This window comes from Nomascus leucogenys, chromosome 3, assembly GCF_006542625.1.
Source record: "Nomascus leucogenys isolate Asia chromosome 3, Asia_NLE_v1, whole genome shotgun sequence".
Classification (NCBI taxonomy): Eukaryota; Metazoa; Chordata; class Mammalia; order Primates; family Hylobatidae; genus Nomascus; species Nomascus leucogenys.
In genome coordinates this window covers 70,248,732-70,273,534 of record NC_044383.1, presented here as the reverse complement: position 1 = coordinate 70,273,534, position 24,803 = coordinate 70,248,732, and the positions used below count along the sequence as shown (strand labels likewise).

Genomic DNA, 24,803 nt, shown 5'->3' with positions numbered 1-24,803 from the left:
TTTGTTACATTTGTATGTCTATAAAGGATTTAGGATCTGTGGTAGTTTGCTATGCCATCTTGCTTATATAGTTGGTATCAGTTAGATTTGTAAATGATATTAATCTGAGTTGAGTAAATGGAATAATTTTTTATTTTTATTTCTTTCAGCTATGTGTTCTCATTTTGCCAAAGACCTTAGGCCAGAGCAATATATAAAAAATTCTTTCCAACAAGTGATACTGAGAAGATATGGAAAATGTGGATATCAGAAAGGCTGTAAAAGTGTGGATGAGCATAAGTTGCACAAAGGAGGTCATAAGGGACTTAACCAGTGTGTGACAACTACCCAGAGCAAAATAGTTCAGTATGATAAATATGTGAAAGTCTTTCATAAATATTCAAATTCAAAGAGACATAAGATAAGACATACTGGAAAAAATCCTTTCAAATGTAAAGAATGTGGCAAATCATTTTGCATGCTTTCACAACTAACTCAACATGAGATAATTCATACTGGAGAAAAACCCTACAAATGTGAAGAATGTGGAAAAGCTTTTAGCCAGTCCTCAACTCTTACTAGACATAAGATAATTCATACTGGAGAGAAACTCTACAAATGTGAAGAATGTGGCAAAGCTTTTAACCGGTCCTCAAACCTTACTAAACATAAGATAGTTCATACTGGAGAGAAGCCTTACAAATGTGAAGAATGTGGCAAAGCTTTTAAACAGTCCTCAAACCTTACTAATCACAAGAAAATTCATACTGGAGAGAAACCCTACAAATGTGGAGAATGTGGCAAAGCCTTTACCCTATCTTCACACCTTACTACACATAAGAGAATTCATACTGGTGAGAAACCCTACAAATGTGAAGAATGTAGCAAAGCTTTTAGTGTCTTCTCAACCCTTACTAAACATAAGATAATTCATACTGAAGAGAAACCCTACAAATGTGAAGAATGTGGCAAAGCTTTTAACCGGTCCTCACACCTTACTAATCATAAGGTAATTCATACTGGAGAGAAACCCTACAAATGTGAAGAATGTGGTAAAGCCTTTACCAAGTCCTCAACTCTTACTTATCATAAGGTAATTCATACTGGAAAGAAACCCTACAAATGTGAAGAATGCGGTAAAGCCTTTAGTATATTCTCAATCCTTACTAAACATAAAGTAATTCATACTGAAGAGAAACCCTACAAATGTGAAGAATGTGGCAAAACTTTTAACTACTCCTCAAATTTTACTAATCATAAAAAAATTCATACTGGAGAGAAACCCTATAAATGTGAAGAATGTGGCAAAAGCTTTATTCTGTCCTCTCATCTTACTACACATAAGATAATTCATACTGGAGAGAAACCCTACAAATGTAAAGAATGTGGCAAAGCTTTTAACCAGTCCTCAACCCTTATGAAACATAAGATAATTCATACCGGAGAGAAACCCTACAAATGTGAAGAATGTGGCAAAGCCTTTAACCAGTCCCCAAACCTTACTAAACATAAGAGAATTCATACCAAAGAGAAACTCTACAAATGTAAATAATGTGTCAAACCCTTTAGTGTATTTTCACCTTTTATTAAAACACAAGATAATTCATACTGGAGAGAAATCCTACAAATGTGATAAATGTGGCAAAGCCTTTAACCGGCTCTTAATCCTTATGAAACAAAAGATAATTCATACTAGAGAGAAACCCTACAAATGTAAAGAATGTGGCAAAGCATTTAACAGGTCCCCAAATCTTACTAAACATAAAAAAAACTTACACTGGAGAGAAACTACAAAGCTGGAAGACATCACAGTAATTTTGACAACACCTCAAACTTTTCTAAACAAATCATACTGGTGAGGAACTTTAAAAATGCGAAAAGTGTGACAAAACCTTTAAATGATTGTCACACTTGATTGTAGGTAAGATAATTCTTACTAGAAAAACTCTTACAAGTGTGAAGAATGTGGCAAAATTTTTAATGAATACTCACACCTTATTGCCAGGAAAGCATTTATACTTGAGAAAAATTGTACCAATATAAAGACTGTGAAAAAGCCATTAATGTCTGCTCACATCTTAACATCAGAGAGTACTTAATAAAAGTATTATAAATTTAATTACTGTCAAAAAATCTTTCAGAAAATATAAGCTTTTAAAGTAGAGTATTTATTCTGAAGACAAACATTACAAATAAAAGAGGGTTGTAGTACCTTTACTTGTATCACAGATCTTATTGTACACATTTTGTACTAGAGAAAACCCTGAAGCAGTTGCTTAAACTTTGTTCAACATCAGGGAATTCAGATTGGAGAAAAACCCTGCAAATGTAATAAATTTGAAAAAAGAGTTTTCCAAAACTACAACTTAGACAACACCAGAGGGTTCATACTGAGACATATTTTTGCAGATGCAGTATATATTTAAAACATTTAATCCAAAATTAAGTCTATGTAAATATCAGAGAATTCACAGTAAAAATATCTAAGGTAGGGCCAGGCATGGTGGCTCACACCTGTAATGCCAGCACTTTGGGAGGCTGAGGTGGGCAGATCACGAGGTCAACAGATTGAGACCATCCTGGTCAACATGATAAAACCCTGTCTCTACTAAAAATACAAAAATTAGCTGGGTATGGTGGCACGTGCCTGTAGTCTCAGCTACTTGGGAGGCTGAGGCAGGAGAATCACTCGAACCCAGGAGGCAGAGGTTGTAGTGAGCCGAGATTGCAGCGCTGCACTACAGCCTGGCGATAGAGTGAGACTCCATCTCAAAAACAAACAAACTATGGTACGGACGCTTCAGACATTACACTATCAAAATGCTGACTGTAAAAAATGATCCCAAACTAACGGTAGATAAATTTATTTGTACATAACTTTAAAAGGAGTAGAAGATTTTTTGGAAGTTTGTAATTACATTCAAAGTATACTTTGTTTGTTTGTTTGTTTGTTTGTTTTCCTTGAGACAGAGTCTCTCTCTGTCGTCCAGGCTGGAGTGCAGTGGCACAATCTCAGCTCACTGCAACCTCTGCCTCCTGGGTTCAAGCAATTCTCCTGCCTCAGCCTACTGAGTAGCTGGGATTACAGGTGTACACCACCACGTCTGGCTGACTTTTGTATTTTTAGTAGGGACGGGGTTTCACCATATTGGTCAGGCTAGTCATGAACTCCTGACCTCATGGTCTGCCCAGCTTGGCTTCCCAAAGTGCTGTGATTACAGGCTTAAGCCACCGCGCCTGGCCCAAAGTGTACTTTTTTCCTTGAAAAGAAGTACAGATTTTTTAAAAAGCTAATAATGCTGTAATTCAACTCGCAAATTACTTGATGTTATTTCTTCATTTCTATTGTATTCACATGTGAAAACGTGATCAGTTGTCACGGCATCAAAGATAGGAGAGTTTCTTTTTTTTTAGGTGGGCATTACTTATGACCTTTTCTTTGGAAGAGTAAGGACATTAAAATGTAACATCCATGATGAAAATCTAAGTGGAGATGATATTTGTAGTTAACTTATGATATTGAGTGATGCATGAGGTAGGTGTTTAGAGTAATATTCTTTTGCATTATAGTAAGAACATATTTAAGTTTTGTTAAAATTAAAAAATTAGTAGTACATGATTTTACTACTTGTACTTTTATGTAATAAAATGCAGTACATTTTTAAATTTTCAGATTATGTGTGAACTTAATTGTTTAATTATACATTTTTTAACATGTTAATACTATTGTGCATTCAATGAAACATTATTATGCCACTAACTGAAACCTATTCCATTTACTCAAAGGTGTAGGTAAATGATAGTAAGAATATACTATTTGGTAACAATCTCTGGTAATCTCCTTTGCCAGTGGCTTTCAGCTGCAAATAAGTTAAAAATATATTGTTTCTGTAGGTTAAATTTTTATTATTTTTTCTTGTTTCAATCTGTTTTTTTTTTGTTTGTTTGTTTGTTTGAGACGGAGTCTCGCTCTGTCCCCCAGGCTGGAGTGCAGTGGCGCGATCTCGGCTCACTGCAAGCCCCACCTCCCGCATTCATGCCATTCTCCTGCCTCAGCCTCCCGAGTAGCTGGGACTACAGGCACCCGCCAACACGCCCAGCTAATTTTTTGTATTTTTAGTAGAGACGGGGTTTCCCCGTGTGAGCCAGGATGGTCTCGATCTCCTGACCTCTTGATCCGCCCATCTCAGCCTCCCAAAGTGCTGGGTTTACAGGCATGAGCCACTGCGCCTGGCCTAGATTTTTATACAAAGTGTAGCAAATACAAAATTTGCTAGAAAATACATTTTAGAAATTAAAATTTTAGGAGTTATAATGGTAATTTTAAATTTACTTTTCTATAATGTAGTGTAACTTACATTTCTATGCAGAATCTTCTACTTCAAGTGTGAATGTTAAACGTGGCAAAATAATAAAGTGACCTCTATGAATTTGAAATTTGAGATAATATTTCTTTTCCATACTGATATTACAATTTGAAGAAATTTCCAGTTCATATAATTTTTTTTTAGTGGGTGAAGTTGTCTACAGTTTTTTGTTTGTTTTTGAGACAGAGTTTTGCTCTGTTGCCCAGGCTGGAGTGCAGTGGCCCAACCTCGGCTCACTGCAACCTCCGCCTCCCAGGTTCAAGCGATTCTCCTGCCTCAGCCTTCAAGTAGCCAGGACTACAGGCGTGTGCCACCACACCCAGCTAATTTTTGTATTTTTAGTAGAGACCAGGGTTTCACCATATTGGGCAGGCTGGTCTCGAACTGCTGACCTCATGATCCACCCGCCTCGGCTTCCCAAAATGCTCAGATAACAGGCGTGAGCCACTGCACCTGTCCCAGTCTACAATTTTTATTCTGAGTCATCTAAGTATAGCCAACTCCTTGGTCATTTTCTCTGAAGAATTTTGGAAATTTTGGCAACTTGTGGATTAAAACATTTCCTATTATTCTGCATGCAAGCTCGTTTACTGTGTTCATAGTCATGGGACAATAAACATCACCTGCCCATTTACTGTCTATCATACCATTACTATCAGCACCAGAAACTCCAGGTGCCCCAAGCTTAGAAGCCCTAAACTACACTGGCTCTTCTCATACACTGTGCTGTGTCCAGAACATGCTGTTAAATATCAGAGTACCCATGGTTGTGTTGTGGCTGAAAAATAATGTGAAAAAAACAGCACAAAAACTATATATTTTGGATACTATTCAGCCAAGTTAATGACGAAGACACAATATTTGAAACATTGTTATCCTTCTATAATGTTTTAAAAATACATTTCTTACCTGGACAGATGAAATGTGTGCTCTGTAAAACATGATGATTTGAAGTACATATACATTGTCAAATGCTAAATTCTAGGTAATTGATGCTTTACCTCACATAGTTAACATTTTTGTGGTGAGAGGCTGTAATATTCTCTTACTATTTTTCAAAAATACAATATTACGAACTATAGTCAGTGTTGTACAAACAATATCTTCAACTTATTCTTCCAAATTAACTATAATTATGTATTCATTGATAGACATATTTCCAAACCATTCTTTTTTCTAAATATCTTGGCATCTTGTGGCCACCATTTTACTCTCTACTTCAATGAGATTTGTTATTTATACTTTAAGTGTAGGTGAAATCGTGAAATACTAATCTTTCTGTGCCTGGCTTATTTCAACTAATATCCTCTAGGTTAATCCATGTGGTTGAAAATAATAGAATTTTTTTTTAGAGGTGGAGAGTATTCCACTAGATATATCTACCACATTGTCTTTATTTGCTTATTAGGTGTTGAGTGTTGCAAACGACGTAGAAGTGCAAATGTTCCTTCATTGTGATTTTATTCATTTTGGTTGTATATTTAATAGTGCAATTGTTGTATTATATGGTAGTTTGATTTTAAATTTTTTTGAAAAATCTCTTTTGTTTTCCAAAATGGCTGTCCTCATTTACACTCATACCAATAGTGTACAAGCATTCCCTTTTCTTCACATCTTTATCAACACATTTCTTTTTACTAAGAGTCATTCTATCAAAAGTGAGTATATATATCTCACAGTTATTTTGGCTTGGCTGTCAATAATAATAATTGACATTGAGAATTTTTTGTGTATCTGTTGGCTCTTGTATGTCTTTTGAAAAATAAGCATTTTACTCATTTTTAATAGTTGTTTGTTTTTTGTGATATAGTCATTTGAATTTTTATATATTTTTGTTATTAACCCCTTGTCACATGTATGATTTGCACATATTTTCTTTCATTTCTTAGTTGTCACATCCTGTTGATTTCATCAGATTCTGTGCAGCAGCTTTTTAATTTGAAGTAATCTGAGTCATCTATTTTTCATTTGCTTTCCTGGGGTTTGAGTTTAAATCATAAAGTCACTGCCAGCCGGGTGTGGTGATTCATGCCTGCAATCCCAGCATTTTGGGAGGCCGAGGCAGGTGGACCACTTGAGGCCAGTTTGAGACCAGCCTGGCCAACATGGTGAAACCCCGTCTCTACTAAAAATACAAAAATTAGCCAGACTTGATGGCACACACCTGTAGTCCCAGCTACTTGGGAGGCTGAGGCAGGAGAATTGCTTGAACCTGGGAGATGGAGGTTGCAGTGAACTGAGGTTGCACCAGTGCACTCCAGCCTGTGCAAAAGAACGAGACTCCATCTCAAAAAAAAAAAAAGTTACTGCCTAGACCAATGTTATGGGGCTTTTACTCTATTTTTGTGTATTAGTTTCACTGCAGTTCCAAGCATTACATGTAAGTTTCTAATTTATTTTGAGTAGATTTTTATATGCGGTGTCAAATGAGAGTCTCATTGCTTTGCATGTGGCTATAAAGTTTCTCAACACCATTTATTGAAGATACTGTCCTTTCTCTGAGAAATTGTCACCTATATTTAAAATTAGATAGCTGTAAATACATGAATATATTTCTGGTTTCTTTGTGTTCATTTTTATTCCAATATACTGCTTTGGTTACTATAGCTTTGTAGTATATTTCAAAGTAAGTTTGTGTGATACCTTCAGCCTTTCTTTTTTGCTTGATTGCTCTGGGTATTTGGGGTCTTTTGTGGTACCATATTAATTTTAAATACATTTTAAAAAATTTTATGAAGTCACTGGTATTTTGATACAGGTTACATTGTATCTGTAGATTATTTTAACACACGTATTTAACAATATTAATAGTACCAATTCAGGAATGAGTAATATTTTCCATTTGTGTATTACTTAATTTTTTACTTTAATGTTCTTTAGATTATAACATAAGGTGTTTCACCTTTTTACTTAAATTTATTTCAAAGTATAGTTACTAAAGTTATTGTAGCTGGGATTCTTTTTAAATTTCATTTTGAGATAGTTAATTGTTAGTGTATAGAAATGCTACTGACTTTCATATGTTGATTTGTATTCTGCAAATTTAATAACTTTGTTTATTAGTTCTAGTAGTTCTAGTAAAGTCTTAGGCTTTTCTGTACTTAAGATTATATCATCTGCAAACAGAAATAATTTAATTTCTTTTCTTCCAATCTGCCTATCTTTACTTTTATCTTATAATTTCTCTTTTTGGACATTTAGTATTATGTTCAGTTAAGAATGTAGAAAGTGGGCATCTGCTCAGGAGTGGTGGCTCATGCCTGTAATCCCAGCACTTTGGGAAGCCAAAGCAGGTGGATCACCTGAGGTCAGGAGTTCAAGACCAGCTTGGGCAACAGGGTGAAACCCAGTCTTACTAAAAATAAAAAAATTAACTGGATATGGTGGCAGGTGCATGTAATCCCAGCTACTTGGGAGGCGGAGGGAGGTGAATCGCTTGAACCTGGGAGGCAGAAGTTGCAGTGAGATGTGATTGTGCCATTGCACTCCAGTCTGGGTGACAAGTGAGACTCTCAAAGAGAAGAAAGAACAAGAAAGAGAAAAGGAAGGAAGGAGAGAGAGAAAGAAGAAAAGGAGAGAAGGAAAGGAAGAAAGGAGAGAGAAAGAAAGAGAAGAAAGAAAAGGAGAGAAGGAAAGGAAGGAAGGAAGAAAGGAAAAGGAAGAAAGAGGGTATCCCTGTCTTGTTCTAGGTTTTAGAGTAAGAGCTTACATTTCACTGTTTAATATGTTGTTAGCTGGGCATTTCTTTCCATACATGGCATTTATTGGCTTGAGATGCATTTGTCCTATACTAATTATTTTTTAGAGATTATCATGAGGGAATGTTGAATTTTTTTTTTTTTTTTTGAGTGGAGTTTCACTCTTGTCGTTCAGGCTGGAGTGCACTGGCATGATCTCGGCTCACTGCAACCTCTGCCTCCCAGGTTCAAGCAATTCTCCTGCCTCAGCCTCCCTAGTAGCTGGGATTACAAGGGTGAGCCACCATGCCCGGCTAATTTTTGTATTTTTAGTAGAGACGGGGTTTCACCACGTTGGCCAGGCTGGTCTCGAACTCCTGACCTCAGGTTACCCGCACGCCTTGACCTCCCAAAGTGCTGGGATTACAGGTGTGAGCCACTGTGCCCAGCCAAATTTTGTCAAGCTTTTATTTTGCATCTATTTAAATGTTAGAGTTGTGATATCACAACTAATTTCACATAAATAGTAAACATCCTCAGAGACTACTATGTACATCTCTATGCATGCAAACTAAAAATTTAGAGAAAATAGATAAACTCCTGGATACATCCAGCTTCTCGGTATTGAACCAGAAAGAAACAGAAGTCTTGAAGACAGCAACAATATATAAAGTATATAATAAGATTGAATCATAATAAAACAAGCTACCAACCATAGAAAGCCCTGGATAAGATGAGTTCACAGCCACATTTTATCACATATACAAAAATAACCTGGTACTAATTCTACCGAGTGTATTCCAAAAATTCAAGGTGGAAGTCCTTCCTAAATTATTATTTGAAAACATTATTATCTCGATAGTAAAACCAAGTGAAGACACAACAAAAAAAGAAAATTACAGGTCACTATTCTTGGTGAAAATTGAAACAAAAATTCATGAAGTACTAGCAAGTTGAGTTCATAAGCAAAGCAAAAAGATATTTCGCCACAATCATGTAAACTTTATTGTATGAATGCAAAGATGTTTCATTGTATACAAGTAAATAAGTGTGATTCACCATGTAAAGATAATTTTTAAAAAACGATTATCACATGCAGTAAAGGCATTCAAGGAAATCTAATATTCATTTATAAAAACATTCTCAACAAACTAAGCATTGAAGAAATATGCCTCAAAATAATAAGAGCCATCCATGACAAATCCTCAGCCAACATCATACTGAGCAGGCAAAAGCTGGATGAGGTCTCCATCAGAATAAAAATAAGAAGGCCGGGTGCGGTTGCTCACGCCTGTAATCCCAGCTCTTTGGGAGGCTGAGGTGGGTGGATCACCTGAGGTCAGGAGTTCAAGACCAGCCTGGCCAACATGGTGAAACTCTGTACTAAAAATACAAAAAATTAGCCGATCGTGCTGGCAGGCATGTGTAATCCCAGCTACTCAGGAGGCTGAGGCAGGAGAATCACTTGAATGTGGGAGGCGGAGGTTGCAGTGAACTGAGATCATACCGTTGCAATCCAGCCTGGGCAACAAGAGTGAGACTCCATCTCAAAAAAAAAAGAGACAAGAGTATCCACTCTAAACACTCCTATTCAACATAGTCCTGAAAGTCGTAGCCACAGCAATTTAACAAGATAAAGCAATAAAATGTATTCAAATAGAAAAAGAGGAAGTCAAATTGTCTTCACTGGTGATATAATTCTCTACCTGGGAAACTTCACCAAAAAAGATTTCACCAAAAGATTTCTAAGCCTAAATAATGACTTCAGCAAAGTCTCACCATACAAAATTAACATACACAAATGAATAGTATTTCTGTGCACCAATAATATTCAAGCTGAGAAAAAAAGAACATGGTTCTATTTACAATAGCTACAAACAAAAAAAAATGTACCTAGTAATACATTAAATCAAGGATGTAAAATATCTCTACAACAAGAGCTACAGAACTGCTGAAAAAAATTAGAGACAACACAAATAAGTAAAAAGGCACTCCATGCTCATGAATTTAAAGAATCAATATAATTTAAATGTCTGTGCTGCCTAAAGCAACTTACAGATTAAGTGCTATTTCTATCAAACTATAAATGCAATTTTTTATGGAATTAGAAAAAGAAAACTATTCTAAAAGTCATAAAACAGCCCATTTAGCCAAAGCAACATTAACAACAAGGCAATCCTGGAGGCCTCATATTACCTGGCTTGTACTACAAGCTACAGTAATCCATATTCCATGGCTTGCTACAAAAATACACATGTAGACCAACAGAAAGAAGAGAAAGCCCTGAAATAAGTTTACATTTCTACACCCAACTTTTTTCTGACAAAGTCAACAGAAGTAAACAAGGAAAAACTATCCAACAAATGATACTGGGAAAACTGGTTAATCATATGTAGAAGGAGAAAATTGAAACTGTACCTCTCACCATATAAAAAATATAATTCAAAATAGATTAAAAACTTAACTGTGAAACTTGAAGCTATAAAAATCATAGAACGTCAAAAAAGTACTCTTCTAGTCACTGGCCTCTGGAAAGGATTTATGACTAACACCATAAAAGTGAATGCAACAAAAATAAAAGTGAAAAATTAGCACCTAATTAAACTAAAAAACTTCTGCACACCAAAAGAAACTATTGACAAATATGCAGACAACCTAGAGTGTGGAATAAACTATTTTCAAACCTCATACAAGGAAAAGTTAATATTAATTCATATATATTATGTATTTATATAATATATAAATTAATTTAATGGTTAGAATACTATAAAAATTTAATAAGGAAATACACAAATGATCTGACTAGACACTTCTCAAAAAAAGACATGAGAGCTGCCAATAAACATGCAAAAAATTGCTCAACATCCCTAATCATCAGAGACATGTAAATCAAAATGACAATGTGATATCATTTCACAGCAGTTAGAATGGCTGTTATTAAAAAGTAAAAATATTGCAAATGTTGAAGTTGTGGAGAAAGGGAATGTTTATATACTGTTGGTTGAAATGCAATTTAATGCAGCCCTTTTGAAATGCAGTTTGCAGATTTCTTAACCGAAAATAGAATTGCCATTTGACCCATCAGTCTCATTACTGGGTGTATACCAAAAGGAGAATAAATTATTTATTTGTTTGTTTATTTTTGAGATGGAGTCTTGCTCTGCCTCCCCAGCTGGAGTGCAGTGGTGCAATCTGGACTCACTTCAATCTCTGCCTGCTGGGTTCAAGCAATTCTCAGCCTCAGCCTCTTGAGTAGCTGGGACTACAGGCATGTGTCACCATGCCCAGCTAATTTTTTGTATTTTTGGTAGAGACGGGGTTTCATCATGGTGGCCAGGCTGTTTCCAACTCTTGACCTCGTGATCCACCCGCCTGGGCTTCCCAAAGTGCTGGGATTACAGGTGTGAGCCACTGTGCCTGGCCTGAGAATAAATTATTTTACCCAAAAGACTCCTTGCACTCACGTGTTTATTGCAGCACTATTCACAGTAGCAAAGACATAGAATTAAACTAGGTAGCCATGAATCTTAAATTGGATTAAAAAAAACTTAGATACTTGTACACCATGCAATACTATGCAGCCACAGAAGAGAGTGAAGTAATGTCCTTTGTAGCAACATGGCTGCAGAAGATGGCCATTATTCTAAGCAAATTAACAGAAAACTATTACATGTTCTTACTTACATGTGGGAGCTAAACACTGGGTGCATATGGAAACAAAGATGAAAACAAGAAACACTGGGGATTCCAAAACGAAGAAAGAAGGGAGAGAAGCAGTGAAAAACTACTTAACAGGTATGATGTACGCCACTTGGGTAATGGGATTATTAAGTGCCCAAACCTCAACATCATGCAGTATACCTATGTTACAAATCTGCATATGTACCCTCAATCTGTAATAATAAAATGCTTTGTGGATAATGACATGCTACACTTCTCCCGTTCTGGCTTAATAGTTGGAATTAGGGGTGAAAGACTCAGTATTGTGTTCCCTTTTGAAAGAGGGGTGAAAGTCTCTGTACCAGGTCACTCGACATTCTATAAGCTAACATCTCTGAAAGCTCTTGGCCTATAGCCCAAGAAGTGTTTTATTGCAAGGTAAAGCAGGGTCAACCATGACATTTCTAGTTACTACAGCCACAGCACCTCAAATCTGGTGTTATGTCAACTAGAAATTACGATTGTATTTCAAAAGTAAGAAAAATGAATTAATAAATACTTCCTAGATGATAGTATTAATATTTTAGTACCTTATGATTGTGAGTCACAATTGCCCCATTGGATTTACTGAAAAGCAGTTATTTATCTTCTAAGTGTAAATAGAGAATAGGCGTTCTGTAATCCTATGCATACAGATCTTTTAAGATTGGCACTGTGTTTAGATTTGAATACATTCTTACATTTGTAGCAATTTAAATTTAAATATTTTTTCTAATAGAAGTGAAAAAACAATAGAAATAGTTAACATGAGTTGAACAGAAACTTCACATGTTTTCATTGAATAACATTTAAAACCACATTGTGACTAGTAATTCCAATCTGTTTCATTCAGTAACTAAAATAACTTGATATCCTTTATTCAATCAGAAATAGTATTTTTATATTGGTGTTTCTGAAACTTTCAGAGACTGTAGACCACTTAATGGGTAATAATGCCCATGCAAATCACAAATTTTCTACATAATAGTAAGCTTATTTTAGCTTTTAATATAAATATTCGGTATATTTCAAAAGTAAAATTAGCAGCTCTTTCTGGGCGCGGTGTCTCACACCTGTAATCCCAACACTTTGGGAGGCCAAGGCGGGTGGATCATGAGGTCAGAGGTTCAGGACCAGCCTGACCAACATGGTGAAACCCCGTCTCTACTAAAAATACAAAAATTAGCCAGGCATGGTGGCTCGTGCCTGTAATCCCAGCTAGTCAGGAGGCTGAGACGGGAGAATGGCTTGAACCCAGGAGGCAGAGGTTGCAGTGAGCTGAGATCATGCCATTGCACTCCAGCCTGGGCAACACAGCAAGACTCCATCTCAAAAAAAAAAAAATTAGTGGCTCTTTTAAGTGATGAGACAGATATAATTGTTAGGCCAGGCATGGTGGCTCACGCCTATACTCCCAGCACTTTGGGAAGCTGAGGCAGGTGGATTATAAGCTCAGGAGTTCGAGACCAGCCTGGCCAAGATAGTGAAACCCTGTCTCTACTAAAAACACAAAAATTAGCCAGCTGTGGTGGCACACACCTGTAGTCCCATCTTCTCAGGAGGCTGAGGCAGGAGAATCGCTTGACCCCGGAGGCAGAGGTTGCAGTGAGCCAAGATCATGCCACTGCACTCCATCCTGGTGACAGAGGGAGACTCCATCTCAAAAAAAAAGAAAAGTTTTAAATTGGTAAGGTGGAAATCAAACTGTTGCTGTTTGATGATAATATAATGGTACACCTAGAAAACATTAAAGACTCCTCTGAAAAGCTGCTATAACTGATAAATGAATTCAGCAAAATTTCAGGATACAAAATTAATGTACACAAATCAGTAGCAATCTACAAATTCCATGCAATTTCCATGAAAATACCACCAATATTCTTCACAGAAGTAGAAAAAACACTGATAAAATCCATATGGAACCAAAAAAGAGCTCACATAGCCGAAGCAAGACTAAGCAAAAAGAACAAATCTGGAGGCATCATTTTACCTGACTTCAAGGCATACTATATTTTATAAGGCCATAGTCCCCCAAACATCAGGATACTGGTATAAAAACAGGCACATAGGCCAGGTGCGGTGGCTCATGACTGTAATCCCAGCACTTTGGGAGGCCAAGGCGGGCAGATCACGAGGTCAGGAGATCGAGACAATCCTGGCTAAAACGGTGAAACCCTGTCTCTACTAAAAATGCGAAAAATTAGCCAGGCGTGGTGGCAGGCGCCTGTAGTCCCAGCTACTTGGGAGGCTGAGGCAGGACAATGGCACGAACCCAGGAGGTGGAGGTTGCAGTGAGCCGAGATTGCGCCACTGAACTCCAGCCTGGGCAACAGAGCGAGACTCCATCTCAAAAAAAAAAAAAAAAAAAAACGGCACATAGATCAGTAGAACAGAATACAGAACCCAGAAATAAACCCAAATAGCCTACTCCTGAATGATTTTTTTTTTTTTGAAACAAAGTCTCACTCTATTGTCCAGGCTGGAGTGCAGTGGCATGATCTTGGCTCACTGCAACATCCACCTCTTAGGTTCAAGCAATTCAGCCTCCGAGTAGGTAGGATTACAGGAACAAGCCACCATGCCCGGCTAATTTTTGTATTTTTAGTAGAGATGGGGTTTCACTATTTTGGCAAGGCTAGTCTCAAACTCCTGACCTCAAATGATCTGTCCACCAAAGTGCTGGAATTATAGGAGTGAGTCACCATGCCCAGCCTCCTGAATGAGCTTTGAATCAACAACAAAATTAAGATGGAAATTTAAAAACACTTTGATCTGAATGACAATAATGACACAATTTATGAATACTTATGTATCTGGGATACAGCGAAAGTCGTGCTAAGAGAAAGTTGATAGCAATAAATGCCTACATCAAAAAGTGTAAAATAGCAAAAATAGACTAGGTAAGATTACACCTCAAAAAGCTAGAGAAGCAAAAACAAATCAAATCCAAATGCAGCAGCAGGGAAAAAATAACAAAGATCGGAGAAACACTAACTGAAATTGAAACAAAAAAATACAAGGAGATAAATGAAACAAAAAGCTGGTTGTTTACAAAGATGAACAAAATTGATAGACCATTATTAGCAAGATTAACCAAAAAAAGCAGAGAGAAGATCTAAATAAGCTCAATTAGAAACAAAATGGAAGATATTACAGACAATACCACAGAAATACAAACATTTTTGCTACCATGAATATATTTACATATACAAATTAGAAAACCTAGAGAAGATGTACAAATTCCTGGAAATACACAATCCTTTTAGATTAAACCCAGAAGAAATAGAAACTCTGAACAGACCAATAAGAGGTAGTGAGATTGAAATAGTAAAAAATTGCCAACCAAATAAGTCCAGGAGCACATGAATTCACAGATATATTTTATCATCAGACATTCAAAGAAGAATTGATACCAATCTTACTGAAACTATTCCAAAAGATAAAAAGGGAATCTTCTCTAAATCATTCCATCAAACCAATATCACCCTAATTCCCAAACCAGAAAAAGGCATGACAAAAAAACAAAAAAGGTAAATATTTCTGATGAACATAGATGATAAAATTATCAGCAAAATCCTAGCTAAGCAAATACAACAGCATATCAAAAAGATAATACACCACCATCAAGTGCCTTTTATACCAGAAATGAAGGGATGGTTTAACATATGCAAGTAAATAAATGTGATATACCACATAAACAGAATTAAAAACAAAAATCACATGATTATCTCAATAGGCTCAGAAAAAAATCTGACAAAATCCAGCATCGCTTCAGCATTAAAACCCTTAGCAAAATCGGCACAGAGAGGACATAGCTTAAGGTAACAAAAGCCATTTATGACAAACCCACAGCCCAAGTTATACTGAATGGGAAAAAGTTGAAAGCATTACCCATGAGAGCTAGAACAAGACAAGGATGTCCACTTTCACCACTTCTATTTGACATAGTACTGGAATTCTTAGCCAGAGCATTCAAACAAGAGAAAGAAATAAAGAGCATCCAAATTGGAAAAGAGGAAGTCAAACTGTGACTGTTCACTGATGATGTGATTGTATACCTAAAAAACACTAAAGACTCATCCAAAAAGCCCCTAGATGTGATAAATGAATTCAGTGAAGTTTCAGGATACAAAATCAATGCACAAAATTCAGTAGCACTGCTATACACAAACAGCAACCCAAACTAGGAATCAAATCAAGAACTCAACCCCTCTTACAACAGCTGAAAAATAATAATAATAATAATAATAATAATAGGAATATACTTAGCCAAGGAGGCAAATGATCTCTACAAGGTAAATAACAAAATGCTTGAAATAAATTATAGATGACACAAACAAATGGAAATACACTTCATGCTCATGGATAAGTAGAGTGACTATTGTGAACATGACCATGATGCCAAAAACAATCTACAAATTCCATGCAATTCCCATAAAGATAACATCATCATTCTTCACAGAACTAAAAAAAAGAAAAAAAAGACAATTATAAAATTCATATGGAACCAAAAAAAGCCCACATAGCCAAAACAAGACTAAGTAATAAGACCAGATCTGAAGGCATTACATTACCAACTTCAAACTATACCAAAAGGTGATAGTTATCAAAACAGTATGGTACTGGTATAAAAACAGGCATGTAGACCAACGGAACAGAATGGCAAACCCAGAAATGAACCCAAATACTTAAAGCCAACTAATTTTTGACACTGTTAACAAAAACATAAAGTATAAAATGACACCCTAAGGCCAGGCGTGGTCTCTCATGCCTGTAATCCCAGCCCTTTGGGAGCCAAGGCAGGTGGATCACCTGAAGTCAGGAGTTTGAGACCAGCCTGGCCAACATGGTGAAACCTCGTCTTTAGTAAAACTACAAAAATTAGCCAGGCACAGTGGCTCATGCCTGTAATCCCAGCACTTTTGGAGACCGAGATAGGTGGATCACTTGAGGTCAGGAGTTCAAGACCAGCCTGACCAACATGGTGAAACCCAGTTTCTACTAATAATACAAAAAATTAGCCAGGCATGGTGGCACGTGCCTGTAATCCCAGCTACTCAGGAGGCTGAAGCAGGAGCATCGCTTGAACCCAGGAGGCGAGGTTACAGTGAGCCAAGATTGTGCCATTGTACTCCAGCCTGGGCAACAAGAGCAAAACTCCATTGGAAAAAAAAAAAAAAAAAAGGACAGCCTGTTAAAGAAATGGTGCTCCCTCGTCTCCTCCAAGATGGCGAGCGTGGCAGAGGGGGGGTGTCAGTGCCTGCACTGTGGAGTGAACGGTATGGCCAGAACGGCGACTTCACGCGCACTCTCAAGACCATCAATAAGATACTACAGATCAACAAAGATGACGTAACTGCCCTGCATTGTAAAGTGGTATGCCTTATCCAGAATGCAAGTTTCAAGGAAGCTTTGAATGTCATCAATACTCACACCAAAGTGTTAGCCAATAACTCTCTCTCCTTTGAAAAGGCATATTGCGAGTACAGGCTGAACAGAATTGAGAATGCCTTGAAGACAATCGAAAGTGCCAACCAGCAGACAGACAAACTGAAGGAGCTTTATGGACAAGTGTTATACCGTTTGGAACGCTATGATGAATGCTTAGCAGTATATGGAGATCTCGTCCGAAACTCCCAAGATGATTATGATGAAGAGAGGAAAACAAACCTTTCAGCAGTCCTTGCAGCTCAAAGCAATTGGGAAAAAGTGGTTCCAGAGAACTTGGGCCTGCAAGAAGGCACACATGAGCTGTGCTACAACACTGCATGTGCACTGATAGGCCAAGGCCAGCTGAACCAGGCCATGAAAATCCTACAAAAGCGAAGATCTTTGCCGCCGATCATTATCAGAAGACACTGATGGGACTGAGAAAGACCCACAGGCAGAATTGGCCATCATTCATGGTCAGATGGCTTATATTCTGCAGCTTCAGGGTCGAACAGAGGAGGCTTTGCAACTTTACAATCAAATAATAAAACTAAAACCAACAGATGTGGGATTACTAGCTGTAATTGCAAATAACATCATTACCATTAACAAGGACCAAAATGTCTTTGACTCCAAGAAGAAAGTGAAATTAACCAATGTGGAAGGAGTAGAGTTTAAACTTTCCAAGAAACAACTACAAGCTATAGAATTTAACAAAGCTTTACTTGCTATGTACACAAACCAGGCTGAACAATGCCGCAAAATATCTGCCAGTTTACAGTCCCAAAGTCCCGAGCATCTCTTACCTGTGTTAATCCAAGCTGCCCAGCTCTGCCGTGAAAAGCAGCACACAAAAGCAATAGAGCTGCTTCAGGTAAAATAATTACTTGAATGAGGTGTCAGGCATTTGCAGCTTTGTTTCATTTTCATTGTGTTGTAGCAACCTACTAGTATGTAAATTTAATGGGAAAACTAATCAGAAATGTACCACTACACAAATTTCAGTGTCATTTTAGTTAACTCTTGGGTTACAGCTTTGTTTTACATAAATTTCTATAATGTAAATATTTGTTATAAATGCGGAAGAAGCTTCCTTCCTTCCCTTCCTTCCTTCCTTCCTCCCTCCCTCCCTCCCTTCCTTCCTCCCTCCTCCCTCCCTTCCTTCCTTCCTCCCTCCCTTCCATCCTTCCTTCCTCCCTCCCTCCCTTCCTTCCCTCTGTGGCCCAGGCTGGAGTAACTCGGCTCGCTGCAGACTCCCTGCGTCCGGCTCCCGTGATTCTCCTGCCCTGGCCTGCGGGCTGCCTGGGATTGCCGCCGCGCGCCACCACCCCTCCCTGGTTTTTCTCCTTTGGCTGCAGGCGCGGTTTCGCCATGTCGGCCAGGCTGGTCTCCAGCTCCTGACCTCCAGTGCTCTGCCCACCTCGGCCTCCCGAGGTGCTGGGACTGCAGACAGAGGCTCACTCATTCGGTGCTCGGTGTTGCCCGGGCTGGAGTGCGGTGGCGTGGTCTTGGCTCGCTGCAGCCTCCGCCTCCCAGCCGCCTGCCTTGGCCTCCCAGGGTGCTGGGATTGCAGCCTCTGCCCGGCCGCTGCCCCGTCTGGGAGGTGGGGACCGTCTCTGCCTGGCCGCCCATCGTCTGGTTATGAGGAGCTCTTCTGCCGGCCGCCCGTCTGGGAGGTGAGGAGCGCCTCTGCCCGGCCCCACCCCGTCTAGGAACGTCTCTGCCTGGCCGCCCATCGTCTGGGTTATGAGGAGCTCTTCTGCCCGGCCGCCCCGTCTGGGAGGTGAGGAGCGCCTCTGCCCGGCCGCCACCCCGTCTAGAACCTCTGCCGCCGCCCATCGCTGGGTTAGGGCTCTTCTGCCCGCCGCCCCGTCTGGAGGTGAGGAGCGCCTCTGCCCGGCCGCCACCCCGTCTAGGAACGTCTCTGCCTGGCCGCCCATCGTCTGGGATGTGAGGAGCGCCTCTGCCCAGCCGCCCGTCTGGGAAGTGAGGAGCCCCTCTGCCCGGCCGCCCCGTCTGGGAAGAAGTAAGGAGTGCCTCTGCCCGGCTACCTATCGTCTGGGATGTGAGGAGCGCTTCTGCCCGGCCGCCCCGTCTAGGAAGTGAGGAGCGTCTCTGCCCGGCTGCCCCATCTGGGAAGAGTGAGGAGCGCCTCTGCCCGACCACCCATCGTCTGGGATGTGAGGAGCGCCTCTGCCCGGCTGCCCCGTCTGGGAAGTGAGGAGCCCCTCTGCCCAGCTGCCACCCCATCTAGGAAGTGAGGAGCATCTCTGCCCGGCCGCCCCGTCTGGGAAGTCTACCACAGAGGCCAGAAGCAATGTGGGGGCTGGATGTGGTGGCTCACGCCTGTAGTCCCAGTACTCTGGGAGGCTGAGGCGGGTTGATCACTTGAGGCTAGGAGCTCGAGACCGGCCTGGCCAACATGGCGAAACATATGAAAAATACAACTGTCAAACCAACCAACGAAACAAGCGACAACAAAACAGGTCTACCCTGGAGTCATACTCTAATTTTTTCTATTTTCCTCCCTTTCTGATCCTTTATCCCACTTTCTTTTTCTTCCTCTTCCTTCTCCTTCTTCTTTGTCAAATAGAGGATTGAGTTATTATCATTGATCCATACAAAGTCCCTCTCTCATTTATTTTCTTTAATTCCCACCCCCATTTCTATTCCCCGTCTTCCCATGTGCAACCTTCCTAATATGTTTGATATGCATCTTTTTGTTCATATGTACTTTTAGAAAATGTTTATTGTTTTGTGTGCCAAAAAAATAAATAAATAAAATAAAATAAAAATAAAAAAAAAGAAATGGTGCTGAGATAATTGGTAAGCCACATGTAGAATAAGAAAATTGGATCTTCATCTCTCATCCTATACAAAAATCAACTCAACATGGATCAAAGCCTGAAATCTAAGACCTGAAACTATAAAAATTCTAGAAGATAACATCAGAAGAACACTTCCAGACATTTGCTTAGGCAAAGAGTTTGTAACCAAGAACCCTAAAGCAAATGCCAAAAAAAAAAAAATCATAAATAAACAGGACTTACTTAAACTGAAAAGCTTCTGCACAGCAAAAGAAGTAATCAGCAGAGTAAAGAGAAAACCCACAGAGTACAAAATATTTACAACCAATGCATTCAACAAAGGACTGTTACCCAGAATCTACAAGGAACGCGAACAAATCAGCAAGAAAAAATGAACAAACAAACAAATAATCCCATGAAAATGTGGGTGAAGGACACGAATAAACAATTCTCAAAAGAAGATATACAAATGGCCAACAAACATATTAAAAAAATGCTTGGAAACCTATCAGTAAGGACCGAGCACCAAACAACCAAGGAAAGTTGGTGAGTCAAGGATGTACTCATCTTGATGAGAGCTTCGGCCACTGAGATTTGAGAATCAGCGTTGGGCCGGCTTGGAGTTCTAAACAGATGGAAGAGTTCAGTCATGTTTGCACCTGCAGTGATGTGTGCTTTGTGCAAGCATAAGACTCTCCGCTACGAAGTCCCCATGTTGTTGCTAATGGTTGGAGTTTCTTTTGGTCTTCATGAGTTTTTACAAATCTGACATGATGCTGTGAAGATAAAAATTGATCATGAGTTGGAAAAAAACTGAAAGCAAATAGTATCATCAGAGTCAGAATATGAGAAAATAAAAGACTCCCCTTTTGATGACTGGAAGAATATCCAAAGACCCAAGCCTTGGAAAGATCCTGACCTCCTCCAAGAAAGAAATCCAGAAATCCTTAAGACTAAGACAACTTGACTGTGCTGATTCTTTTTGATTTTTTTAAATAAAAATGTCATCAACTGGATTTCCTAATACATACCCCTATCAAGTGGAAAGAAGATTCCAGGCTCATTGAAACCTGCATATGTGTAACTTGTTGGCAGATAATCTTGATAAAATGTCAAGTACAAGGCTGGGCACAGTGGCTCATGCCTGTAATCCCAGCACTTTGGGAGGCTGAGGCAGGCGGATCATGAGGTCAGGAGTTCAAGACCAGCCTGGCCAATATGTTGACACCCCATCTCTACTAGAAATACAAAAATTAGCCAGGCATGGTGGCACATGCCTGTATTCCCAGCTACTCGAGAGGCTGAGGCAGAAGAATCACTTGAACCCAGGAGGCAAGGTTTACAGTGAACCGAGATCGTGCCACTACACTCCATCCTGGATGACAGAGTGAGACTCTGTCTCAAAAAAAAAAAAAAGAGTCAAGTACAGGTTTTTATACTTCCCAATTATTCCATCTGCAGATGAAAGTAACAATGTTGGACACATATATTTTACACTTTGAAATAAAAAATGTGAGTACTGAAAAAAATGCTAAACATCACTAATTATCAGGAAAATGCAGATTAAAATCACAGTGTGATACCAACTTACTCCTGCAAGAATGGCCACAATTAAAACATCAAAAAACTAGATATTGCCATGGATTTGATGAAAATGGAGCACTTTAACACTACTGGTGGAAATGTAAACTAGTACAATCACTAAGGAAAACAGCTGGGAATTCTTTTTATTTTTATTTTTTGAGATGGAATCTCACTGTCACCCAGGCTGAGTGCAGTGGAGTGATGTCAGCTCACTGCAGCCTCTGCCTCCCAAGTTCAAGTGATTCTCTTGCCTCAGCCTCTTCAGTAGCTTGGAGTACAGGCACATGCCACCATGACTAGCTAATTTGTTTGTGCTTTTAGTAGAGATAGGTTTTCACCATGTTGGCCAGGCTGGTCTCAAATTCCTGATTTCCAGTGATTTATCCACCTTGGCCTCCCAAAGTGTTGGGATTACAGGCTTGAGCCAGCACACCCAGCCAGGAGATTTTTTTAAAGAACTAAAAGTCGAACTACCATTTTATCCAGCAAACCCACTACTGGGTATTTACATGCAAAAAAAAAAAAGTCATTATATAAAAAAGACACTTGAACAGGCATGTTTATAGCAAAACAATTTCCAATTGCAGAAATATGGAAGCACCCTAAATGCCCATCAACCATCAAGTGGATGAAGAAAATGTGATATGTATATACCATGTAATACTCAGCCATTAAAAAATGGAGTAATGGCATTCACAGCAACTTGAATGGATTAGAAGATCATTATTCTAAGTGAAGTAACTCAGGAATAAAAAATCAACATCGTATGTTCTCATTTACAAGTGAGAGCTAAGCTATGGGGAATTCCAAAGCATGAGAATTATATAATGAACTCCGAGGACTTGAGGGGAAGAGCAGGAGGAGGGTGAGAGCTAAAAGACTACACATTGGGTACAGTATACACTGCTCAGTTGCTGGGTGCACCTAAATCTCAGGCATTACTGCTAAAGAACTTATCTATGTAGCCAAACAACACCTTTACGTCAAAAACTCTTAGAATAATAATAACAACGATTTTTAAAAACCCACAGAAATTTACGTTGATATGATTTGACATTTTTTTTAGAAACTATTTCACTCTTTCACCCAGGATAGAGTGTGATAGATTGATCATGGCTCACTGCAGCCTCAAGCTCCTGGGCTCAGGCCATCCTCCTCCTACCTCAGCTTCCTGAATAGCAGGTAATGCAGGTGCTGGTCATCATGCCCAGCTAATTTTTCTTTTCTTTTCTTTCTTTTTTTTTTTTTTTGAGACGGAGTCTCTGTCACCCAGGCTGGAGTGCAGTGGTGTGATCTCGACTCACTGCAAGCTCCGCCTCCCAGGTTCAAGTGATTCTCCTGCCTCAGTCTCCTGAGTAGCTGCGACTGCAGGTGCCCACCACCACGCCTGGCTAACTTTTTGTATTTTTAGTAGAAATGGGGTTTCACCATGTTAGCTAAGATGGTGTCAATCTCCTGACTTTATGATCCACCTGTCTTGGCCTCCCAAAGTGCTGGGATTACACACTTGAGCCACAGTGCCCGAGCGCTAATTTTTGTATATTGTGTAGACATGGGCTTTTGCCATGTTGGTATCAAATTTCTGGGTTTAAACAGTCTTTGTTTCTTGGCCTCCCAAAATGCTGGGATTACAAGCATGAGCCACCATGCCTGACTAGAATCTTATTTTTATATGATATAGAAAAGCTACATATATTTAGATCTGTAAGTTAGCAGAAAATTTGAAAAAAATATTTTATTAACAGTATAAAATGGTTTTACCTCCATCTTAACTTTGTAACAATTCCAACCAAACGTGAAGTTTTCTTGCCAGAACTCAGAGGAGGGCGTGAATCCAATGTGCAGACTTGACAGGTGGAAAGGTGTAAAAGTCCTGCTTGCTCTCTTTGCCGGGAGGCTGGTAGCCTGGGGCAAGTTCTCAGCCCTGCTCACCCACTCCCTGAAAACTAACCTGGTGCTGTCGGGGGGAGAGGCATCATGGGAGCTAGACTGGCCTTTTGAGTTGTGTGGGAGCTGGGTGAGGCCTGTGACTGTCTGTTTTTTCCCACTTTCCTGAAAACGTGCGTCACCAGCAGAGGCAGCCATAATCCTCCTGGGAACATAACTCCATTGACCTGGGAACCACACCTCATCCCACCACAGCAGCCACTGCAAGCCCCTCCAAAGGAGAGTCTCAGGTCAGACTTGCCTAACCCTGCCCCCACCTGATGGTCCTTCCCTACCCACCCTGGTAGCCAAAGACAAATTCATATTCTCTTGAAAGTTCTAGGGCCCTGTCCGGTACCTGATCCTCCCTATACTACCACAGCTGATGCTCTCTTGAAGGTGCCACCTCCTGGCAGGAGGCCAACCAGCAGAAAACTAGCGCATTAAACAATTACAATTAAGGATGCCCACAGAGTCAATTTCACTATTCTGCAACCTCCACCACAGCAGGTGATGGTGTCCATGACTGAGAGACCTGAAGATGATTCACATCACAGGACTCTATGCAGACACCCTCAAGTACCAGCCCAGAGACTAATAGCCCTGCTGTGTGGCTAGATCCAGAAGAGAAATAACAACCACTATAGTTCAGCTCTTAGGAAGCACATCCCTAGAAAAAGGGTTAGGGTATTACATCAAGGGAGCACCCTGTGGGACAAAAGAATCTATATAGCAGCCTTGAGCCCCCAGATCTCCCCTCTCACATAGTCTACCGAAATGAGAAGGAACCAGAAAAACAATTCCGGTAATATGAAAAAATAATGTTCTTTAGCACCACCCAAAAATCATACAAGTTTACCAACAATGAATCCAAACTAAGAAGAAATCCATGTAGTGCCTAAAAAAAAATTTAGAAAGTCAATATTAAACTAATCAGGTAGGTACCATAGAAATGTAAAGTCCAATGTATGGAAATCAATGAATAATACAACATATGAAGGGAGAAATCTTCAGTGAAAAAAATAGAATAAATAAAAAACAATCACAATTTCAGGAAATAAAAACACACTTAGAGAAATGCAAAATGTACTGAAAAGTCTCAGCAACAGAGTTGAACAACTAGAAGAAAGAAATACCGAGCTCAAAAACAAGGTTTTTGAATTAACCCAATCAAACAAAGGCAAACAAAAAAGAATTAAAAAATCAACAAAGCCCCCAAGAAGTTTGGAATTATGTTAAATTACCAAACCTAAAAATAATTTGCATTCCTGAGGAAGAAGAGAAACCTAAAAGTTCAGAAAGCATAGTTGGGAAAGTAATTGAGGTAAACTTTT

General features: G+C 39.2%; 2 protein-coding genes and 1 pseudogene across 2 annotated transcripts in view; all 3 read left to right on the top strand.

Moving 5' to 3' along the window:
- Window positions 1-24,803, top strand: part of LOC100582685 (zinc finger protein 708) — a 76,832-nt gene that overhangs the window by 16,349 nt on the left and 35,680 nt on the right. The window contains 2 exon segments of the mRNA XM_030809420.1: window positions 150-1,487; window positions 1,573-1,744. Coding sequence (XP_030665280.1) covers window positions 150-1,487; window positions 1,573-1,744 — 1,510 coding nt within the window.
- Window positions 16,925-18,050, top strand: LOC100591508 (signal recognition particle subunit SRP72). The gene is given in 2 exon segments (XM_030801977.1): window positions 16,925-17,544; window positions 17,546-18,050. Coding segments are annotated over 2 exon segments (1,110 nt in total). The 3' UTR covers window positions 18,036-18,050.
- On the top strand, window positions 20,609-20,926 carry LOC100586239 (annotated as a pseudogene).